General features: G+C 42.7%; 1 protein-coding gene across 4 annotated transcripts in view; it reads right to left on the reverse strand.

Annotated features, from left to right (window-relative positions):
- Nucleotides 1-10,358: 10,358 nt before the first annotated feature.
- The window catches only part of PPT2 (palmitoyl-protein thioesterase 2), a 58,837-nt gene continuing 45,329 nt past the window's right edge, over nt 10,359-23,866 (reverse strand). For 3 of the 4 annotated variants that reach the window (XM_067465457.1, XM_060759526.2, XM_060759525.2), the window contains exons 6-9: nt 23,657-23,740; nt 21,849-21,933; nt 21,163-21,217; nt 10,359-19,585 (exon numbers count right to left, since the gene is read on the reverse strand). In XM_067465457.1, the coding sequence (XP_067321558.1) occupies nt 19,442-19,585; nt 21,163-21,217; nt 21,849-21,933; nt 23,657-23,740 (368 nt within the window). In that variant the 3' untranslated portion in view covers nt 10,359-19,441. The remainder of the gene's footprint in view (nt 19,586-21,162; nt 21,218-21,848; nt 21,934-23,656; nt 23,741-23,866) is intronic. The other variant, XR_010909389.1, reaches the window with a different exon arrangement.

Here is a 23,866-nt window from a genome sequence, read left to right on the forward strand (position 1 = left end):
GGAATCTCCTCTCTTGTAGTTTGAAGCCATTGTTCCGCGTCCTAGTCTCCAGGGAAGCAGAAAACAAGCTTGCTCCCTCCTCCCTGTGGCTTCCTCTCACATATTTATAGATGGCTATCATATCCCCTCTCAGCCTTCTCTTCTTCAGGCTAAACATGCCCGGCTCCCTAAGCCGCTCCTCATAGGGCTTGTTCTCCAGACCTTTTGTCATTTTAGTCGCTCTCCTCTGGACACATTCCAGCTTGTCAATATCTCTCTTGAATTGTGGTGCCCAGAATTGGACACAATATTCCAGATGTGGTCTAACCAAAGCAGAATAGAGGGGTAGCATCACTTCCCTAGATCTAGACACTATGCTCCTATTGATGCAGGCCAAAATCCCATTGGCTTTTTTTGCCGCCACATCACATTGTTGGCTCATGTTTAACTTGTTGTCCACGAGGACTCCAAGATCTTACTTTATTTGTATACCGCACTCTCTCAGCCCGTAGGCGACTCAGTGCGGTTTACAGCCAGGTCAATATACAAAGTGCACAACATTAGCAATTAAAACAGTAACTAAGGCAACTACATCAATATAACAATACATCAGTACATCAATATAACATCAATACATCCATATAACTAATCCATCACGTCTCATCAGTAAAGTCATAATCCGATCTCCTCGTCCATTATTCCAAGTCCCAAGATCAATCAATTAATTGCACTGCTTAATTAAACACCTGTTCAAAGAGCCAGGTCTTCACTCTTCTCCTGAACGCCAGCAGGGAGGGGGCCGATCTAATATCTGCGGGAAGGGCATTCCACAGCCGAGGGCCACCACTGAGAAGGCCCTGTCTCTCGTCCCTGCCAGCCGTGCTTGTGAGGCTGGCGGGATCGAGAGCAGGGCCTCCCCGGACGATCTTAATGTCCTAACTGGTTCATAGGGGGTGATGCGTTCGGACAGATACGTCGGGCCAGAACCGTTTAGGGCTTTAAAGGCTAAAGCCAGCACTTTGAATTGTGCCCGGTAGCAGATTGGCAGCCAGTGGAGCTGGCGCAACAGAGGAGTGGTGTGCTCCCTGAGTGCCGCTCCTGTTAACAACCTGGATGCTGATCGTTGGACCATTTGTAGCTTCCGAGCAGTCTTCATAGGCAACCCCACGTAGAGAGCTTTGCAGTAGTCTATACTGGATGTAACCAGTGCGTGGACTACCGTGGCCAAGTCAGACTTCCCAATTGACATATTTCATTTATATACCGCTTTTGTCATCCCATAGAGCAGTGGCTCTCAATCTTTCTAATGCCGTGACCCCTAAATAAACTTCCTCATGTTGTGGTGACCCCTAACCATAAAATTATTACTGCTACAGTTATGAATCATAATGTAAATATCTGATATGCAGGACGTATTTTCATTCACTGGACCAAATTTGGCACAAATACCTGATATACCCAATTTTGAATACAGGTGGGGTGTTTTTGATTGATTGGTTTTGTCATTTCATAAAATCATAGAATCAAAGAGTTGGAAGAGATCTCCTGGGCCATCCAGTCCAACCCCCTGCCAAGAAGCAGGAATATTGCATTCAAAGCAGCCCTGACAGATGGCCATCCAGCCTCTGTTTAAAAGCTTCCAAAGAAGGAGCCTCCACCACACTCTGGGGCAGAGAGTTCCACTGCTGAACGGCTCTCAGTAGTTTGAAGCCATTGTTTCGCTTCCTAGTCACCAGGGCAGCAGAAAACAAGCTTGCTCCCTCCTCCCTGTGGCTTCCTCTCACATATTTATACATGGCTATCATATCTCCTCTCAGCCTTCTCTTCTTCAGGCTAAACATGCCCAGCTCCTTTGTTTAAGATCTAGGGAGGCCCTGCTCTCGGCCCCGCCTCTGTCCCAAACACGTTTTGGCGGGGACGAGGGACAGGGCCTTCTCAGTGTTGGCCCCCAACCTGTGGAATTCACTTCCCGGCAAAATTAGGTCACCATAATCCCTCCTCACCTTTAGAAAGAAGGTAAAAACATGGATGTGGGACCAGGCCTTCGGGCAATTAGGTTAAAAGGACAACTGTTGACTATGGCTTGAAAGTGGATTATAGATAAGTTAAACGGAGTACTCAATCTTAGTATGCGGCGAGATAAAGAGCCACCAGACTGGTAATAGCTCAGTGGACTGTAAGTATACTGTTTTAATCTTTATGTCAAAATGTTTATGCTTTTAACGGTTATAATTGCTGTTTTGTATTTTATTGTGCTGTCAATTGGAACCCCTTAGGGGTTGAGAAGGGCGGGGTAAAAGTGTTCTAAATAAATAAATAAATAAATAAATTTGGGAGTTGTAGTTGCTGAGATTTATAGTTCGCGTACAATCAAATTGCATTCTGAACACCACCAATGGAATTGAAGCACACTTGGCACACAGAACTCGCATGACCAACAGAAAATACTAGAAAGGTTTATTGGGTACTGACCTTGAGTTTTGAAGTTGTAGTTCACTTACATCCAGAGAGCACTGTGGACTCAAATAATGGTGGATCTGGGCCAAACTTGGCACGAATACTCAATATGCCCAAATGTGAACACTAGCGGAGTTGGGGAAAAACAGACCTTGACATTTGGGAGTTGTAGTTGTTAGGATTTATAGTTCATCTACAATCAAAGAGCATTCTGAACACCACCAATGATAAAATTGGGCCAAACTTCCCACACAGAACCCCCAAGACCAACAGAAAATACTATGTGATGCGGCGGCAAAAAAAGCCAATGGGATTTTGGCCTGCATCAATAGGAGTATAGTGTCTAGCTCCAGGGAAATAATGCTGCTCCTCTATTCTGCCTTGGTTAGACCACACCTGGAATCATACTGTGTCCAATTCTGGGCATCACAATTGAAGTGAGATATTGACAAGCTGGAATGTGTCCAGAGGAGGGTTCTGAAAGAGCCCCCGACAGATGGCCATCCAGCCTCTGTTTAAAAGCCTCCAAAGAAGGAGCCTCCACCACACTCCGAGGCAGAGAGTTCCACTGCTGAACGGCTCTCACAGTCAGGAAGTTCTTCCTCATGTTCAGATGGAATCTCCTCTCTTGTAGTTTGAAGCCATTGTTCCTTATCCTAATCTCCATGGAAGCAGTAAACAAGCTTGCTCCCTCCTCCTTGTGGCTTCCTCTCACATATTTATACATAGCTATCACATCTCCTCTCAGCCTTCTCTTCTGCAGGATAAACATGCCCAGCTTCTTAAGCCACTCCTCATAGGGCTTGTTCTCCAGAAGCTTTATCACTTTAGTCGCCCTCCTCTGGACACATTACAGCGTGTCAATATCTCTCTTCAATTGTGGTGCCCAGAAGACAGAACAAGCTGGGTTTTTGTTGTTGTTGTTGTTGTTGTGGCGTTAGTGATTAGGACACAATGGAGCAATAGATTCAAATTGCAGGAAATGAGATTCCATATAAAATTAGGAAGAACGTTATTATGGTAAGTACAATATGCTACTTTGGAGGGTGGTGGAATCATCTTTGGAGTTTTATAAGCAGAGGCTGGATGGCCACCTGTCGGGTGTGCTTTGATTGTGTCCCGAGGCGGCCCTAGGTAATTTTCAATGGTAAGCAAACAGTATTTTGGTGCCCCCCGCCCCCACAACCAATCACTAATATATATATTTTCTGTTCGTCATGGGAGTTCTGTGTGCCATATTTGGTTCAATTCCATCATTGGTGGTGTTCAGAATGCTCTTTGATTGTAGGTGAACTATACATCCCAGTAACTACAACTTGCATATGTCAAGGTGTATTTTCCCCCAAGAGCACTTCAAGAGCACCCCTGGGCAAAATCAACTATGCTGCAAATGCTTACTTTGCGTAATGGATTGAGCCGCCCCTGATTGTGTCTTCCCGCATGACAGAAGGGGGTAGATTGGATGACCCTTGGGGTTTCTTCCAACTCGATGTATAGATTCCAACCCTGGATTCCTGGTGTTTTAATTCATCAGGCAACACTGGCTGTGTGCAGTTCTGGGCGCCACAATTCGAGAAGGATCTTGACCATTCAAGAAGGATATTCCCAGGCACTGCAGTAATTACTTAACCTGGCAGCTGGCAAACAAACAATATTGCCCAAGGCATAGCCGGGCTGTTCCTTGTGACTGCCACGTCACTGTCTTCCTATGTTGGGTTGCCACGTAAACCCTTCCCATGAGAAAGCTCCAGTCCTTCCCAAGACCAGGGAGGAGGATTGTTATCAAACCAAACTTGCAAGGCTGGCCTTGGGGTGGGTCATTTTGCAGGAGGAAAAGAATAAACCTTGAAGGTTTTTCCTTCTATGTTCCAAAGAGCCCAGGAGTGGTGGCTCTACCAGGGTGATTACTGTGCGTGCTAAAACCTTTCTCTCTTTTTGTCCTTTTTAGCTTGTGTTGCTTTCATGGAATGTGACAATGGCTTTGTCGACAATGCATTTAAAGAAGGCAGCTCTGGAAGAGGAGGGCAGGGGGCATTATTTATGGCTCATTAGGGGATAACTTCATGAAATCTGCCAGCTTTTTTTCTGCATATTTTTCATAGTTACGTTAGACATTTTGAGTCCTATTTAAGAGAGAAAAGCAACATGATAACAACAACAACAACATAGATGATGATGATGATAGTTGATGTATCATTTACAAGAGGAATGTTGGATAATAATATTATTATAATGGTAATAATAATAATGTACGTATAATTTGAGAGTAGAAAACAGGGTAATAATATTACTAATAGTAATAATAGTGGCAATAAAAAGGTAAAGGTTTCCCCTTGACCTTAAGTCTAGTTGTGTCCAACTCTGGGAGGGTGATGCTCATCTCCATTTCTAAGCTGAAGAGCCAGCATTGTCCATAGACACTTCTAAGGTCATGTGGCCAGCATGACTGCATGGAGCGCTGTTACCTTCCTGGAGAAGTGGTACCTATTGATCTACTCACATTTGCATGTTTTTGAACTGCAAGGTTGGTAGAAGCTGGGGCTAATAGCAGGAGCTCTCCCTGCTTCTAGGATTCGAACTGCCAGCCTTTCAGTCAGTAAGTTCAGCAGCTCAGCGGTTTAACCTCCAAAATGCAGTATGACCTCAGCATCTGCATGGGATATATTTTGAGCTTACCAAGGAAACTGTGGATGATAGCAAAGTTCAGCAGCTCAGCGGTTTAACCTCTGCACCACTGGGGATTACTAATAGGGGCAATACCATATATGTATATATATCTCATTTGAAAAAATAAAAACTTTTAAATATTTTTCATAGTTATATTGGCCATTTTGAGTCCCATTTAAGAAAGGAAAGCATAATAATAATATAGATGATGATGATGATGATGATGATGATGATGATGATAGTTTAGGTATCATTTAAGGCAGGAACGTGGTGTACTAATATTAATTATCATACTGGTAATACAAATAATAACAACAACAATAATAAATAAATAAATAAATAATAAATAAATAAAAATGGGGTCATAATATCAATTATAACACTGGTAATACCAATAATAATTATTATTATTATTACTTATGTATAATCTGAGAGAGGAAAGTGGATAAGAATATTATAATAATGGTAATACCAATAACTGGTCTGAGTCCCTCTACGGAGGTGAAAAGATCAGGATATAAAAGTTTTAAATAATAATAATAATAGTAATAATAATTTGTTGTTCATTTGTTCAGTCGTCTCCGACTCTTCATGACCTCATGGACCAGCCCACGCCAGAGCTCCCTGTCAGCCGTCACCACCCCCAGCTCCTTCAAGGTCAATCCAGTCACTTCAAGGATGCCATCCATCCATCTTGCCCTTGGTCGGCCCCTCTTCCTTTTGCCTTCCACTTTCCCCAGCATAATTGTCTTCTCTAGGCTTTGCTGTCTCCTCATGATGTGGCCAAAGTACTTCATCTTGGCCTCTAGTATCCTTCCCTCCAGTGAGCAGTCGGGCATTTTTTCCTGGAGGGTGGACTGGTTGGATCTTCTCGCAGTCCAAGGCACTCTCAGCACTTTCCTCCAGCACCACAGTTCAAAAGCATCGATCTTCCTTCGCTCAGCCTTCCCTAAGGTCCAGCTCTCACATCCGTAGGTGACTACAGGGAATACCACGGCTTTGACTAGGCGGATCTTTGTTGCCAGTGTGATGTCTCTACTCTTTACTATTTTATCGAGATTGGACATTGCTCTCCTCCCAAGAAGTAAGCGTCTTCTGATTTCCTGGCCACAGTCTGCATCAGCAGTAATCTTTGCACCTAGAAATACAAAGTATGTCATGGCCTCCACGTTTTCTCCCTCTATTTCCCAGTTGTCAATCATTCTTGTTGCCATAATCTTGGTTTTTTTGATAATAGTAATAATAATAACTTACGTATAATTTGAGAAAGGAACGTGGGGTAATAATAAAAATATTGATAATATTGGCAATAGTAATAATGTGTATATCATTTAAGAAAGTAAAATGGGGTAATAATAGTAATTAAATAATATTAATTTTATATGTTATATTGTATACATATTTACATTTATTTATTTATTAATAATATTCTTTTGCAGCTAAATGAATTAAATCTCACCGAGGTCAGGAAGTTTGTATTACATTAATATATATTTGAAATTTTCAGTCCTTTCCCCATGTAACAGTGATAAGATTTCTACTCCAATAAATGGGAGGCTGTTGTGCTTAGTGGTTTGTTCATTGGGACAAGAACTGGAGACCTATATACAAACCATCAATGTGACATTCTTTGAAAGGGTGTCACAATGAGCAGAACTCAATAATTGCTTGGCCATGAGATGCAGCAAGTGACTTTGGGCAACTCACACTCAGCCTCAGAGGCAGGCAAAAAAGGTTGCAATTGCAAAGATATTGCTAAGAAAATACATTCTAGAGCCACCAAATGCACTTGGCGCATGATGGATAATTAAATGGTATCCAACTGCATTAATGCTACAGTGTGGATGCACCCTTATATGGATATTTGTTTTGCCTTTTGAGCTATGGTCTACTGCAAGTCAGCTAACGAATCAACAGCACCCTCTAGAGGCCACCTTTGGGTACTGAAGCCTTAAACTCTGCTTATTGCATTTTTTTGTTCGTGTCAGGAGTGACTTGAGAAACTGCAAGTCGCTTCTGGTGTGAGAGAATTGGCCGTCTGCAAGGACGTTGCCCAGGGGACGCCCGGATGATTTGATGTTTTATCATCCTTGTCGGAGGCTTCTCTCATGTCCCCGCTCGGGGAGCTGGAGCTGACAGAGGGAGCTCATCCGCCTCTCCCCAGATTCGAACCTGCGACATGTCAGTCTTCAGTCCTGCCGGCACAGGGGTTTAACCCACTGTGCCACCAGGGGCTCCTGCTTATTGCAGTAGGACCTCCATATCCATAGCTTCTGTGCCCAGTGATTGAATATATTCAGAGAGAAAAAGTCCAAAAACCAAAACTTGATTTTGGTGTACATCAAACACTATGCTGATATTTCGGCATAACACTGCTTTAGCCTTGTTTCGTTTCGCAGATCCTCAGACTCTCCTGGCACTTTAGTTGTTCCCATTTTATGTAACAGATGCTGTTCTACTACATCATTGTATAAATGGGACTTGAGCATCCACAGATTTTGCTATTCATGGGGTCGAGGGATCCTGGAAACAAGCCCCCACTGATACCAACGGTCTGCTGTATTCAAAAACTAGTGCAGAATCTGTGACCTTTTGTTTGGTCTATTATTGTTGGTATGAGAGGGGAAGAAGGCAACATCATCTGTGTGCATTCAGAAGAATATCTACAAGCCACTCTAAACACCTTTTGAAGAATACGAGAAGCTCGGCCTGTCATTGAACATCAAGAAAACCAAAAACAATATCTAATAGGGATGTGCGATCCATTAAAAATGGTTCAAAAGTCATTACAAAACTGGGGGTGCTTCTAAACTGTTTCTAAATCATAGATTGTGAAAAATTTATTACTATAATGAGAGTAACGAAATTTCGCTACTATTTCATTATAGTAATTTCGCATAATTACAATAATTGGGGAAACTTCAGGAGGGTTTCTTCCTCATTTTTAAAGCTATTGGAGTGAAACTTGCTACAATGGTAGAACACATTTACCACTGCGACAACAGCAATTCCCTTGAATATCTGTCTTTATGACACATCCACATCAACTTAGTGCAGATTTATACTATTATTTACTTACTTTAGTCCTCTTTGCAAATTCAGTAATTTCATTTATTATTATTAGACTGATTCTAAACGGCTGGCTGTTGCAGCCCTCATTGGGTCCTTCAGATGCTGAGAATTGTATTCTGGGAAATGTAGTTTAGGGCAGGGCCTTTTGCATCCTCTGCAACAGGGGGCCTCGCCTTCTCAAACTACATTCAAGATGGCTGTTGTTGTGGTTCACTTTGAGCCTGAGCTTTCTGAGCCTGAGTTTCCTCAGGACAAGGAGGATGATGGGTTACAGATTTCTGAACCTGTCCCTGTTATTGAGGCAGACAGTGTTGATTCTGAAAAGAGATGGCATTTCTGTTCCCCAGAGAAAGGAATGTTGTTCACTACCTCTGAGGATGCTTGCCATAGATGCAGGTGAAACGTCAGGAGAGAATGCCTCTAGACCATGGCCATATAGCCCGAAAAAATCTACAACAACCCAATGTTGTTTTAGATATAGATAGTGAAACTTCACAGCTGCAGGTGGAAGAGTTGGCTCCATCTGGGAGTTCAGTGCCTCTTGGTTCCCAGGGTGACCAGTCCCAGGATAATGAGGTATCCAGCCTTGAAGATGGTGGATATTTGATTAGGGAGGACCGTTTGCAATTAAGGGTTCACCGAAGTGCGCGCCTTGCCAACAAACGGGAAGTTCAAGGTCAACATAATGCTTTCATGCTGGGGAAACATATTTAACAATCTGATTGAAGTCTGTCCTTTGTCAGTGCAATGTTGCTTACACCCTGTTAACTTCTCTGAAATTACCTCGGCTTTTGGGGAAAGCTTCTAGCTCTTTGGGACTTTGGTTTTGATCTTCATTTTTGGGGACTTTGTCATGCTGCCATGGATTCTTGTTTAACCAATGCTAAAGGATTGTACTTCATGTTATTTGCCTTTGGATCTTGAAACTTTGCCTTTGCATTTAGGATTCTGTGTTGGCTATTGAACTTTTGCAACTTTACTTCTATGTATTGATTTTGCTTTTTCTTCAATAAACTACAAAACCTACAGCCTTGGTGTGTGGTGGTATCTTGAGCAAGGTGAATCTATCCTGAGTTGTGACAGCTGTATTCTCAGTATATTTTGTCCTTTAACTTTGCTAGTCCTGCCCCCAGGGCCAAAGCAAAACAGGGCTTGTTTTAAAAACACTTTATGTTCTCTTGGCTTTACCTGTTGGGGTTCAGCCTGCGTGTGAACCTGAACCTGATTCTCTGATTGCTGAACCTGAACCTGATTCTCTGATTGTATTTCCTGATGCTACCGAACATGTATTTTTCCCTGATGGTAATGAAAATGTTGATTCTGAGGTCAGTGGCTTGGAAAGTGAAACTGTTTCAGAGCCAAGCGGTGATAGCTCTCCAGAGGAGCTAACACCTGACTTCCTTAATGAGGATAGAAAAGGACAGATTTGGAAAAACAGGAGTGAATAGCAGCGTCTGCAAAGGTCAAGCAGATTAAGGGAAAAGGAAACACAGGCTTCAAAGCCTGGAGGCGTGTCACGAAATAGTTTCTTCAGTTTTAAGTGCCTCCCGCCGGGTTGTCTCATTAGATCAGGCATCGTTTAGACTGAGGCATTACCTTGGCAGATTTCCCTGTTTCCCGTGGCCTACATCCCAAGAGGCTTCTAGTGCTCCAAGTACGGTTAGTGGTTTGCTAACAGGTTCCAGGTTTTTACAGTGTTGCTTTTGGATGTTCATGGATATTCCTGACTGCTGAACTTTACTGTGGCTTTTTCCCACAGTCAAGTGTGGTGGATTATTATCTTATGGTCTCATTTCCTGCTCTGGGTTGCAAAATTACCAAAGTTGCTTAATGCTTATACTGACCTTGGGTGGTATCCGAATGTTACAGAATCTTAACGAAAATGATTGGTGAGTGTTTCCATTTCTAAATTCCCACCACCTTTCCTGCATGTTTCTAATATCGATTCGTATGCACAAATTTAACAAATTTGATCCGAAAAACAAATTAAAAACAAAATTATGCACAAGCCTAATATCTAACCCAAGAACACAGAATGTAAGGATAGAATATGTTCTTCAGAAGAGCCTCTGTTCTGAAGTATCTTCCAGATGTCTTTGAAAACCTTTAAAAAATGATCTCAATTGAATTATCTCAGGTTCTTCTTTTGTGGTTTGAACACAAGACAGACGAGACACACTCCGTTTGGGAACAAATCGCTTTATTCTTATAAATACAGGGATACTTCACGTGGCAGGGAAGGCAGCCACATTTCAAGCCATCAAACAGCCACACTTCTTCATCTTTTGCCTCAAAAGGAGGCAGTGTAACCTGTTTATAAAACTGTGCCTGGCCTAGGAAAAGAGGCAGAAATTTCAGAGGGGGAGGTTTGGAGAAAACACTGAGCCAGTTCTCGTCGAACCAAGCCATGCCTAGAATTAGCAGAAAGGAAAACAAGAAAACATCCTATCGTAGGGTATAGTGTTTCAAACCATAAATATGTAAACATTGCTGGTTTCGAGGGGCAAAGGGAAGGTTCCAGTCCTATGAATCGAGAGTCCAAGGACGCCTACCAAGTTCAAAGGGACTTACTTTCAAGTAAAGGTGAAAACATATCAAACATTAAAAAACACAATATATTATAGCTTGCAGGTAGAGCTCACCTTCAGACCTGAAAAAAGAAACCTATGTACCAACAGCTCTCTTAGTCCTCAATCAAAGGTCACAACATCCACCTATGTTTTAAAATTCAAAGCAATGCAAATGTTCATGCGTTTCCTCCTGCTGTTTTTAAAATATGGTCAGCCCTCTACATTTATGGGTTTGCCTTTTTAGGATTTGATTCAAATGTAAACCTGCACTGCGACAGAATATAAAGTTAAAGGTTTCCCTTGACTATAAGTCAAGTCATGTCGGACTCTGAGGGGTGGTGCTCATCTCCATTTCTAAGCCAAAGAGCCAACGTTGTTCATAGACACCTCCAAAGTCATGTGGCCGGCATGACTGCATGGAGCGCCATTACATTCCTGCAGAAGCGGTACCTATTGCTCTACTCACGTTTGCATGTTTTAGAACTGCTAGATTGGCAGAAGCTGGGGCTAACACTGGGAGCTCACCGTGCTCCACGGATTTGAACCACTGATCTTTTGGTCATCAAGTTCAGCAGCTCAGAGGTTTAACCCGCTGCACCACCAGCGGGCATATGGCACCGGAATATAGGTGCAGGAAAATGGAAAGGCTGCATTTATTTTTCCTTTAAGGAGCCTTTAAGGAGCCCCCAGTGGCGCAATGGGTTAAACCCTTGTGCTGGCAGGATTGTAGACCAACAGGTCGCAGGTTCGAATCCGGGGAGAGCGTGGATGAGCTCCCTCTGTCAACTCCGGCTCCCCGTGAGGAGACGTGAGAGAAGCCTCCCACAAGGATGGTAAAACACCAAAACATCGAGCGTCCCTTGGGCAACGTCTTTGCAGACAGCCAATTCTCTCACACCAGAAGCGACTTGCAGTTTCTCAAGTCGTTCCTGACATGAAAAAAAAAATCTTTCCTTTAAATGTGCAGGAGGAAAAGCAGAAACATGGGTAATTTCAGCATGCAGCTTATAGCGGAGCTTCATGGGATACAAAATAATATACATGCAACAAAGGAGAATGACAATTATACCAACTGCATCAAAATTCTACAATGGTTACACCGAAATCCTATGCACTAGATTTCAGCAAGAGCAGTTACGAAGTCTGTGCTCCTGGAAATTGGGCTGTGCAAAATATCAAACAGATGCTATAAGCTCTTCGATGGGAGGAGAAAACATTATTTCCATATCTCCTTCTCACTGTTCCCTGTGCAATGCTATGACTGTACCTTCTACTGAATAGGTAACACAAATCAAAATGTCCTCACTTTTTTGATGCTAAGTTTAAAAAGCCTACTAATCTATTCTACCATCAAAAAGTAAATGAACCAAGCAAACTTAATTGGTAGTTAGGGTGTTAAAAAGCAAAAATTAGTAAAGGTTGGATTTACACTGCCATATAATGCAGTTTGAACTGGATTTTATGGACAATGTGGACCCATACAATGCAGTTTAATACAGTTTCGAACTGCATGATATGACATTGTAGATCCAGCCAAAGAGATGTAAATATTCAATATCCTTTGAACTACAGGCAAACATAATGGGAAAGCAGCAGGAAAAGACTAAAGCTTTCCCAACCTACTCCAAATTATGTTATGTCACAAAGCTGCAAGTTGTCTAACATAAATGACAACCCTGGAAATAGAAAAAAATGTAGTCGTTGTACTGTAGTTAAAGAAGTATGTAGTTTGCATTAGTTTTGCCTGAAGGCCACTGTAGTGTAATAGTCTCAGCACTGGACCAGAAAACTTTAAGCCAGGGGATGCATCTACATTGTAGAACTAACGTACTTTGACCCCACTTTAAAGGCCATGGTTCAATTAAACTGTGTGGTGACGCAATGGTTTAAACCCTTGTGTTGCTGAACTGCTGACCTGAAGGTTGCCAGTTGGAACCTGAGAGATGGGGTAAGCTCCCATGTCAGCTCTAGCTCCTGCCAACCTAGCAGTTCAAAAACATGCAAATGTGAGTAGATAAACAGGAACCGCTTCTGCAGGGTAAAGTAAAGGTTTTCCCTGACAGTTGTGTCCGACTCTGGGAGTGGTACCTATTGATCTACTAACATTTTGCATGTTTTCGAACTGCTACATTATCAGAAGCTGGGGCTAACAGTGGGAGCTCACCCTGGTTCCCGGATTCGAAACTGGGACCTTTCGTTCTGCAAGTTCAGCAGCTCCGTGCTTTAACCCACTGTGCCACCACTTCTGTGAAAAAAGGCAAAAAGACACTCCAAGCAATCTTGCCAGCCACAACGCCAGGAAATGACAACGCAGGCTCCTCGACTTGAAAATGGAGAAAAGCCTTTGTTTGTATTTGTGTGTCTTCACTGTATATGAATGTAAAGGAATTGAATGTTTGCCTATGTATGCAAATGCTGTAATCTGCTCTGAGTCCACTAGGGGAGAAAGGTAGAAATAAATAAAGTGTATTATTATTATTATTATTATTATTATTATTATTATTATTCAATACTATGGAATCCTGAGGGTTGTAGTTTGGTGAGGTTCAAGCAATATTTGCTAGAGAAGGCTAAAGACCCTGTAAAACTACAACTCTTATGATTCCATAGCCTTGATTCAAAACAATTAAAGTTGTGTCAAACTGCATTAATTCTATAGTGTAGATGCACCCAGGGTTTGACTTTTAATGGCAGCACGATTATGACAAAACTATTTGTTTTAATCCTGAAGGGAGTGGAGGAAGGAACAAGTGGCTAACAGAGTCTTCACTTCCTGATGTTTTGAAAATTAAAACACATACATGAAGAAGGTATCCTAAGTGACTCCAAATATGAAATCAGTGCAAATTAATTGCTTCCTATGGTTTATGGACTTTTGAGGGGGGCATTGTACCCTGTTGGTGATAAAGCCCATGCTTTGCAAGTAACAGAACTATAAACAACAGCAATAACAATAAATCCTGTATTCAGTTATTACAGCATCTAGTATTTGGCATCCTCATGGGGATGGTGGCAAAGAAAGCTTAGATGTAAGAGCCAATGTGGTGTAGGGGTCTGAGCATTGGACTATGACTCTGAAGACCAAGGTTCGATGAAAACCTATTAGATGACCTTGGGCAAATAACATAATCTTAGCCCTAGAAAACTGTGATGTTGCCATGTTGGAAACTACTTGAAGGAAACAACAACAAAGCCGGGCTTTAGCACAGCAGGTTAACACCAGCTGCAATAAATCTTGGCAATCGAAAGGTTGGCAGTTCGAGCCTGGGGGTGGGGGGTGAGCACTCAAGCTTCAACCCCGGTCATTGCCCTCTTGGCAGATCAAAAACAGCTATGAGTAAAAAAAAACATTTTTGTCATGTCAGGAGCAACTTGAGAAACTGCAAGTCGCTTCTGGTGTGAGAGAATTGGCCATCTGCAAGGACGTTGCCCAGGGGACACCCGGATGATTTGATGTTTTTATCATCCTTGTAGGAGGCCTCTCTCAGGTCCCTGCATGAGGAGCTGGAGCTGATAGAGGGAGCTCATCCGCCTCTCCCCGGATTCGAACCTGTGACCTGTCGGTCTTCAGTTTAACCCATTGTGCCACCGGGGGCTCCTTATGAGTAAATAAATTAATACTGCTTAGCTGGGAGGTATTTTAATGGCACCGTAAGGAAATATCAGAAAAATGTTGGCGATTCGATCAAAAGTAGGAAGTTTTTGAATAGGTCTCTTCGACATGGAGGATGGAGCAACAGCACCCCCTCATGGCCAGAACCAAGTGCAACCTCCAAGATGCCAAAGTTGGGAAAAGCCTATATACCTCTATCTGTGTATTGTGTCTATCCTGTCAGTATATAACGGCATTGAATGTTTACCGTAAACGTGGGTGATCTGCCCTGAGTCCCCTTCAGGTTGAGAAGGGTGGAATATAAATAGAGTAAATAAAATAAATAACTAATTCCAAAGAAGAGAGCATCAGGCTCTGGCAATGATTCTTGTTTCATTCTGACTTACTGTTTTCAGACACGTCTTTGGCATTGTTGTTGCATGGGGAGGAAGGCTTTTGACTTGTTATTATCATTTTAATGATGCATTTCCAATTTGTTGCTCAGTGCATGTTGCTCTTCTTTGATTTTATCACTATCAACCACCTTGAGTACCGTTGGGCAGAAAGTGGGCAGAAAGGCCCTGGCATTAAATAAAAAAATACATAAATGAAGGTTATGCAGAAGTGACAACAGCAAAACATAAAGTAATGAGCACCTCCCCATCAATCTGTGGAAATACATAAGCCACGTATGAAAATGAATGTAGATCTGCATAATGATGGAATCTGAATATTGGCCATATACACAGCTTTGGCCACTATGGCTATAGAGCAGTGGTTCTCAACCTGGGGTCCCCAGACGTTTTTGGCTTTCAACTCCCAGAAACCCTAACAGCTGCTAAACTGGCTGGGATTTCTGGGAGTTGTAGGCCAAAAACATCTGGGGACCCCAGGTTGAGAACCACTGCTATAGAGAATCCAACATCCACCTGGATCTGACCAAAGCATTAGGGCACTAGTTCTCAACCTATGGGTCCCCAAATATTTTGGCCTTCAACTCTCAGAAATCCTAACAGCTGGTATACTGGCTGGGACTTCTGGGATTTGTAGGCCAAAACACCTAAGGACCCACAGGTTGAGAGCCACTGCATTAGGGGAAAGCAGCTTGAATGGGAAACAGGTGACTGAGATAAAACATACATCACATCAACCGAGGTGATAAAAATCTTGGGACTTTATGGCTCCATCTTCACTGACCATTGAGTGCAGTTTCAAACCAGTATTGAAGAAAGTGGTTTCACTATGAAGATGATTACGTAATAAATCCTGAAACCAGTCTGAGACCTGGATGATGATTACACAAACTGCAGAACATTACTGTGCATTGTTTTCTTTTGTGCGTTTTTGGGGGAAGTTTGTTGTCTGGCTACCGCAGTTTGAAGCTAGCTTTGAACTGCATTGAGCCATCAGTGTAGATGGGGCCTATCATAGCAAATTCTTGTCTCACCACAATTGCATTGTTTAAGCAAACAGAAACAAAATTACAACATGTAACATGATTTTTTGTTCCTGGGTTATAAATGTCATTTCCTAATCAGGTCTATCATAAAAACGTGGAAAAGATTTATTAAACTGCAAAAACTTTGTTTTTGTGGGAAGAACATTCTGCAGCACATTTTGCTATGGTTTTTCAGTGAATATCTCATTGAGTCTCAACCAATTCAACGTATTGTCAAAGGTTTTCATGGCTGGAATCACTGGGTTGTTGTAGTTTTTTGGGGGTATATGGCCATGTTCTAGAGGCATTCTCTCCTGACGTTTCGCCTGCATCTATGGCAAGCATGACTTCACAACCTCTGAGGATGCTTGCCATAGATGCAGACGAAACATCTGCTTCTAGAACATGGCCATATAGCCCGAAAAACCTACAACAACCCAAGCAATTCAACGTAGTTTGTGGCATCCACAAAAACAAAGTTCCTGGAGTACAGCAACTTACTTTCAAAGTAAGTACGACACAATTAAACAGGAATAACACTTTCAAACCAGGAACAAAACATTTTTCAAAGTTTGTTACATAGTGTTATTGAAGCACCAAGACACAATTGGGCGATACTAAGACACAAGATCAGTGTTTTGCACAGCCTCATTTCCTCTCCTGTGCCTATTGCTTTTCTATTTTTCTTAATCACATACAATTGCAGCATTCCTGTTTCGCAATAAAAGGACTGCAAAGGAAGGAGATTATCGCACAGGGAAGGACAACAGAACAACAGCAGTACTGGGTTCATCGGTGAGGTTTCCCATCAATGAAAAGAGACATCCCAATCACAAATCAAATGCAGTGTGACTACAAGACAGCCACAGCATCGTACCCTGCCATAATTATGTTTTTGCAGCATGGTGTGATAAAGTCCTAAAGAAATCAACTCAAGCTGCAGACAAGTATGTGTGCATCACACTTTTGAATGCTCCCTATTTAAAAACAGAATCAGAAGTGGGACAATCAGGAAATCTACATCATCCTGTACCACCTGATCTTAACCTCTGGATGTGTCTGAATACAACAAGTGGACAATTGTTGGCGGCCAAACTGCTCCCTCTCCAGGGAATCTTGGGTGGCTGCACTCCACTCCACATCCCCTGGATTTCTTTCACTCGCAAATATCCTCTAAGAGGAATGGGGGCAATTTTGCCACATCTCTGGCTCTTTTAAGTCTATGAAGCACTTGTTTTTCTCCATGGGAACTGATCCAAACATTAACTGTTAGAAACACACACACACAAATGACAAAACTGCTTCCTACATGATAAATAAAATGTGATTTGGGACTGCAAGCAGCGCCATTTCCCCCATTTCTAGACTGTATTTTGGGCATTTCTATCCCGACCTTCTCACTTCCAAAGAGGGACTCAGGACAGCTTATAGCAGGCTACAGGTATCATCATCCCCAACCCAGCAAGGCCATGTAGTCCAACTCATCTAGACCGGCGTTTCTCAACCTGGGAGTCACAAGGGGGGTGTCAGAGGGATAATCAAAGACCATCAGAAAGCACATATTTCTGATGGTCTTAGGAACACAGTGCCCTCCGGAGATAGGTGAACTATATCTTTCCTAAATCACTATCAATTCCTCCCAAATCCTTCCAGCATTTTCTGTTGGTTGTGGGGGTTCTGTGTGGGAAGTTTGGCCCAATTCTATCATTGGTAGGCTCTTTGATTATAGGTGAACTATAAATCCCAGCAACTACAACTCTCAAATGTCAAGATGTCAAGGTCTGTTTTCCCCAAATTTCACCAGTGTTCACATTTTGGCATATTGAGTATTTGTGCCAAGTTTGATCCAGATCCATTATTGTTTGAGTCCACAGTGCTCTCTGGATGTAGGTGAAATACAACTCCAAAACTCAAGGTCATTGCCCACCAAACCCTTCCAGTCTCTTCTGTTGGCCATGGGAGTTCTGTGTGCCAAGTTTGGTGGTGGAATTCAAAATGCTCTTTGATTGTAAGTGAACTATAAATTCCAGCAACTACAACTCCCAAATGATAAAATGAATACCCCACCAGTATTCAAATTTGGGCGTATCGGGTATTTGTGCCAAATTTGGTCCAGTGAATGAAAATGCATCCTGCATATCAGATATTTACATTACGATTCATAACAGTAACAAAATTACAGTTATGAAGTAGCAACGAAAATAATTTTATGGTTGGGGGTCACCACAACATGAGGAACTGCATTAGGAAGGTTGAGAAACACTGATCTAGAGGATACTGGATTGGGGAGAGCTGCTAGGGAACATCTCATTCTTTTAAGAAGTCTCACCAAACTCAGTTTGCAGTGCATCCTTGATTTCTACTTCCATGCCCCCAATAGAGAGGCTAAAGGTAAACCTGAGTCCTATTCCTGTTGTACCTTTGTAAAAATTAAGGAATTAATACTGTAACAGTGACACTCGGAGGTTTTCCCTCCAAGAAATAGTATGAGTACCTTAGTAGAGTGCTACTACAATGTAATCACCCCATATCTGCTAGTATGAGGGTTTTAAAGTACGCATTATTCTAGAAAAAATAGAAGTCAGAGCAGGTTATGAATTTCCTATGTCTAACCTGGTTTTCTGCTGCCAGCCTGAGATTCTAAAAATGTGCTTCCAATATACATATTGCCTTTAGTATCATTTCAGTAATTCAGCCATTAACAAACTTTGAGGTTCCTTTCAATTACGTTATGGAAAGAGACCTTAAAAGTTACAATCACCTGGGATGCTGAACCATGGGTGCATCAACATTGTAGATTCAATAGAATTTGACACCACTTTAACTTCTATGGGCAAATGCTATAGAATAATGGGAGTTGTAAGTTTGGCGAGGCACCAGCACTCATAAAACTACAACTCCCATAATAGTTTCGTGGTAACAGTTTTCCCCTTGGTTTTGAAAATGCTACAGAACCGGAGTTTGAGGTAAAAAAGATACAAGCCGGCTCATGTTTCCTGGTGAAATGTCCAGACAAGGATTCAAATAATAACAAAACAACAGACTTAACTCTTCAAACTAAGCAAAACAAAAAGAGGGCTGAATGAAAGCTTTCTCCAGAGTAATTTTTGCTAGCATTTCAGAGATCTTCCTCTTCAAAACAAGGTTGGGTTGTGCCAGTTGCCACTGGTGTTTGAACATACAACTTGTAACCCACCTCTCATTTAAAAGACGCTTTCCAAATTTGGGGCAAAGTAATTCAAGAAGTTGTCAGTTTGCAGACGTCACTTTCTGCCCAGGGTTTGGAACAGGGAAATATATGATACCTGATTGCTTTTGCCAGACTTTGCATCTACCTTATCCTGCAGCTCACCTCAATTATCTGATACCGTATTGCTCTTCTCGTTTATAGCTCTGGACCCAACAAAAGGCCCCATTCCTCCACTTTGCATCCATCCAAACCTGAAGATTCCCAATCCCACCCCTCAAAAATCCCAGCTGCTGGCATCTACCAAAAATTCCTGCAGAAAAAAAAGTTTCTTCCACTAGGAAAGAAAACATCAGTCATTCTAGAAAAAGCTACACGTAACTGAGTTTCTGCCCGGAGGGAGGAGAAATGCCAAGACGAAGGAACGGAGCACATCTCAGTTGAAGACTCGCTCGCCTCTTGTCCGCTGTCGTCCTTGGCTACGTCAGCCATTTGGCAATGCAGGCCTCGTACACCGTGCGGTTGGAGTGCCAGTCTGTGTGCGAAATGCCAGGCACCACGTACAAAGCAATGTCACCACGAGCATCCAGGGTCTTCAAACCAAAGGTGTCCAGTAGGTAGACCTGAGAAAGAAACAGAGACAGCGGTGAGGGTTTGTTTGTATCTCTTATTATAACGGATGCCTCTTATGTTGCCTCACAGCATGATGTTAAGCATCAAAAATTAAAATTAAAAAAAAATTAAGCATCTCTATCTTTATCTAATCTATCTCTGAATAGGAGCCCCCAGTTTCGCAGTAGGTTAAACCCCTGTGCTGGCAGGATTGAAGACCGACAGGTCGCAGGTTCGAATCCGGGGAGAGGCAGAAGAGCTCCCTCTATTGACTCCAGCTCCTCATGCGGGGACATGAGAGAAGCCTCCCACAAGGATGATAAAAACATCAAATCATCCGGGTGTCCCCTGGGCAACGTCCTTGCAGATGGCCAATTCTCTCACACCAGAAGCGACTTGCAGTTTCTCGAGTCGCTCCTGACATGACCAAAAAAAAAAACCCAGCATGATGGAGTCTCCTTCTCTGGAGCATTTTAAGCAGAGGCTGGATGGCCATCTGCCGGGAGTGCTTTGATTGTATTTCCCTGTGTGGCAAAATGGAGTTGGACTGGATGGATTGTGTGTGTGAGTCTATGCCAAATCTTTTCAACCTGTGGCCCTCCAAGTGTTTTGGACTTCAGCTCCCAGAATTCCTGACCATCAAACAAGCTGGCTGGGGCTGCAACACATGGAGGACCACAATTTGAAAAAACCTTGATCTATGATTCATGATGACCCCTACACACTTTGTAGGGTTAGCTTAGGAATACTCAGGAGGTCATTTTCCCTGTCCCTTCCTCTGAATAAAATAGTCTAATGCACCTGGTATTCATTTGTGGTATCTTATCCAAGTAGTAACCAGGGCTCACACTGCTTAGCTTTTAAGCTCAGGCAGGATCAGAGTATTTAGTAGTCATTGGCCCGAAATTTGTCCCATCCGTTTGATTCATGTTTCTGTTTTGTTCCCTCTATTCAGATGGCACAAAATGGAAAGGCCCCTCCTGGAACGAAAATGGACTCGAAACGAAAGGCAGGTGGGAGTGGGTACCGGCTCCAAGCCTGCTTTTTGAATTGATTTCCACGCCAAAAGCGCTGGGGCCTGGCAGGAGCGCTCCTTACTCGGTACTCAGCTGCAGGCACCCTGGAGCTTTGGGCCTATGGGTGCAGGCTTTGAAGAGCTCCTTACTTGGCACTTGGCTGCAGGACCTGCCAAGCCCCAGCGCATAGGTCCAAAGCCGGCACCCATGGGCCCGGGCACTTTGGGCCTACGGGTGAATTCCCTCCCCCCAATAATGGGTCAAAAGAAAACAGATCTTTTGTCCCCAAAAACAAAAAACGAATGTCTGACCTCTCAATTTTGGAAGGCTCAGACGAAAGGATCGGGGGGCCCATCAAAAGCTGGACACGAAATGGATGAAGGTAAGCACATGTCTAGTATTTAGCTCCTTGCTAAAAATCTTCTATGATGTCTTTCACCACACTCTTGATAGTTTCATTTGCCTGAAGATGAATTATATCCTCTTTTCCCCTAAACCAAAATATATCCTTTTTTGCTATGTATCTTCTCCCCACCCCCAAATTCTTTGGGACTAAAGGATCTCATACTCACTGGCTGATACCTCATTTCCCGCACTGTTTCATTATCATCATAGAAGGCGAACAGACTGCAACGACAGAGAAAAGGAGGAGGGGGGGGGGGAGGAAAAGGGGATTTTATGAGAAAACCAGGTTCAACCAATCCCAGTTCTCATTACATAAAAATTGCATCAATATTATCTGATAAGAAAGGAGCCCCTAGTGGCGCAATAGGTTAAACCCTTGTACTAGCAGGACTGCTGACTGAAAGATCAGTGGTTCGAATCCAGGGAAAGGGGTGAGCTCCCGTCTGTTAGCTCCAGCTTCCCATGAGGAGACATGAGAGAAGCCTCCACAGGATGGTAAAACATCCAGGTCAACGTCCTTGCACACAGCCAATTCACTCACACCAGAAGCAACTTGCTTCTGGTGTGACAGATGACTGACAGGGCCAATTTTGAAACCCTCTTTTCCTAAAGTTTGATACCTAACTAAGGGAAGTATTTTCTACTCAATCTGATCACAAGCTCATACATCTGGCAGCAATTCTGCAATCCCAGTTCTCCCTGGAAATTTGGGAATTAATAATAATATATTATTATTATCATCATAGAAGATTCTCCTCCTTAAACACAAGATGCATAGGTAGGTCAGCAGAAATGTTAATCTTGAGCCCTTTCCAAAAGTGGGACGTCCTCCTCCCCACCTCCAAAGACTTACCTGGATTCCCATGGCGTGATCACCCCATCATCTGGACCCCCAATGAGAACTAGCTTGCGAATCCGCAGGAGATTCTCCTTCCAAGCTGTAGTGAAAAAAAAGGGACAATCAAGGTCTCTGGGCATTTGCGTCACCAAGTTTCCTGTCTCCAAGTTTCCTCTTCCTATCTACAACCATGAGAGAAAGCACAAGGACTCCCCTCTATATCCCCAATGGGAAAAGAACTTGTGGTCTTCACTTCGCTTTGGTCTTTATGGAAGAAAAAAACATCAGATACAGAAGAGGAGAGCAGGCTTGTTTTCTGCTACCCTGGAGAATATGACTCAGAGCAATAGGTTCAAATTACAGGAAGGAGATTCCACCTGAACATTAAAAAGAACTTCCTGGTCGTATGAGCTGTTCAACAGTGGAACTCTCTGCCTCCGAGTGTAGTGGAAGCTCCTTCCTTGGAGGCTTTTAAACAGAGGCTGGATGGACATCTGCCATGGGTGCTTTGATTATGCTTTTCCTGCATGGCAGGGGGTTGGACTAGATGGCCCATGTGGTCTCTTCCAACTCTATTAGTCTATGATTCTGGATAGAAAAATCTCTCCACACATAAGATGTATAAATGTTGAAGAAAATATCCTTTTTTATTAATAGTGAAAAAGTGTTGACTGAATTGTCAAGGTCAATATAGATTGAATCTCAATAATCTGGAAATTCAAAATCTTGAAAACCAAAATTTTGCAGCCAGCTTCCATCTTTGAGGAAAGGGGGCTGGTCATACAGCCAGTGCATGATGGGTTTTTCATGGGGGAAATACAAATAATAGAGAGCAAGGTTTAGAGAATTGCATGAAGTATACTTTGTTCAAGATGCCAGTACACTTAATGTTATAGTCCTATAAGCATAGATATGATATACATTATTGTGATTATATAACTGTATTACGTTTCGGTGTATAGTGGCCTTCCGCCCTTGGAAATACATATAAGTCATGGAAGAGGAAGAGGGGTCCACATACACCAGACCCTGTAAAAAGCAAACAATTCAGGCACTTCCATGCTCGTCTTCTGCACAACCAATGGTGGCACACAATGAGTTAGAAGCCCTGCACGGGCAAGCATAAAGCAACACCATTGGCTACCATCTGCATCCAGCCCAGAGAGGAAACAATCCATGGGAAGATGGGTTGGGAGGAGATTTCCCCCTCCCTTCATGGCAATCTCGTCCCCTCATCATCGCTCCTTGAGGACAAACTCACTGGGAACTCAATGTGTGATTAGCCCCCTTTCCTCTATCTCTCATTTACTATGTATATGCAAATACAGATATTCCAAAATCTGAAAAACCTCTGGTCCCAAGCATTTCAAAGAAGACTGAACCTATATCTGAGACTGACACTATTATTCTCATGCTTAAGGATATCATTCTTTGTGGTGAGCAACAGAAAGCCTAGCTACTAAAGACTGGAGCCAGAATGGTGTAAGAGTTGGAGTATGGCTTTGGGAACTGGAGTTCAAAACGCTACATGGCCATGAAATACACTGGTTGACCTAGAGCAAGTCATACCCTAACATTGTCTTAGCCACTTCCCAAAAAGTCAGAAGAGATGGAGAAAGGGTAATGTTCTTTGGCAGTGCATTCCACAGGTTGGGGCTGCTACAGAAAAAGCCTTGTCATATGAACACACGAATGGGGCATCTGGATACACAACAGGGCCTCTGATGAGGATAGCAAATGATGAGGAGGTGTGAGGCATGCCTGGAACTTGGATGTATTCTACCAGGAGTGTATTGGGACTGAGGACTACTTTTCATTCTTACCAGTTGCATTGGGGTGGAGTCTCTCATCATTCAGCAAAGCCAAGAAATTGCTGTTGTTGAGGTAAAGATCCCGATGATGAGGATCTGAAAATGAAAAAGCCAAGGGGTAAAAAGTTGAGAGAAATGTTTGGCTCCTACTCTTCAAACTTCTTTACTGCCACAGACCACAACAAAGTATGTTGTCTTCCAAGATCCCAGAGAAGTTCCATG

The sequence above is a fragment of the Anolis sagrei genome, chromosome 2, assembly GCF_037176765.1.
Source record: "Anolis sagrei isolate rAnoSag1 chromosome 2, rAnoSag1.mat, whole genome shotgun sequence".
Taxonomy (NCBI): Eukaryota; Metazoa; Chordata; class Lepidosauria; order Squamata; family Dactyloidae; genus Anolis; species Anolis sagrei.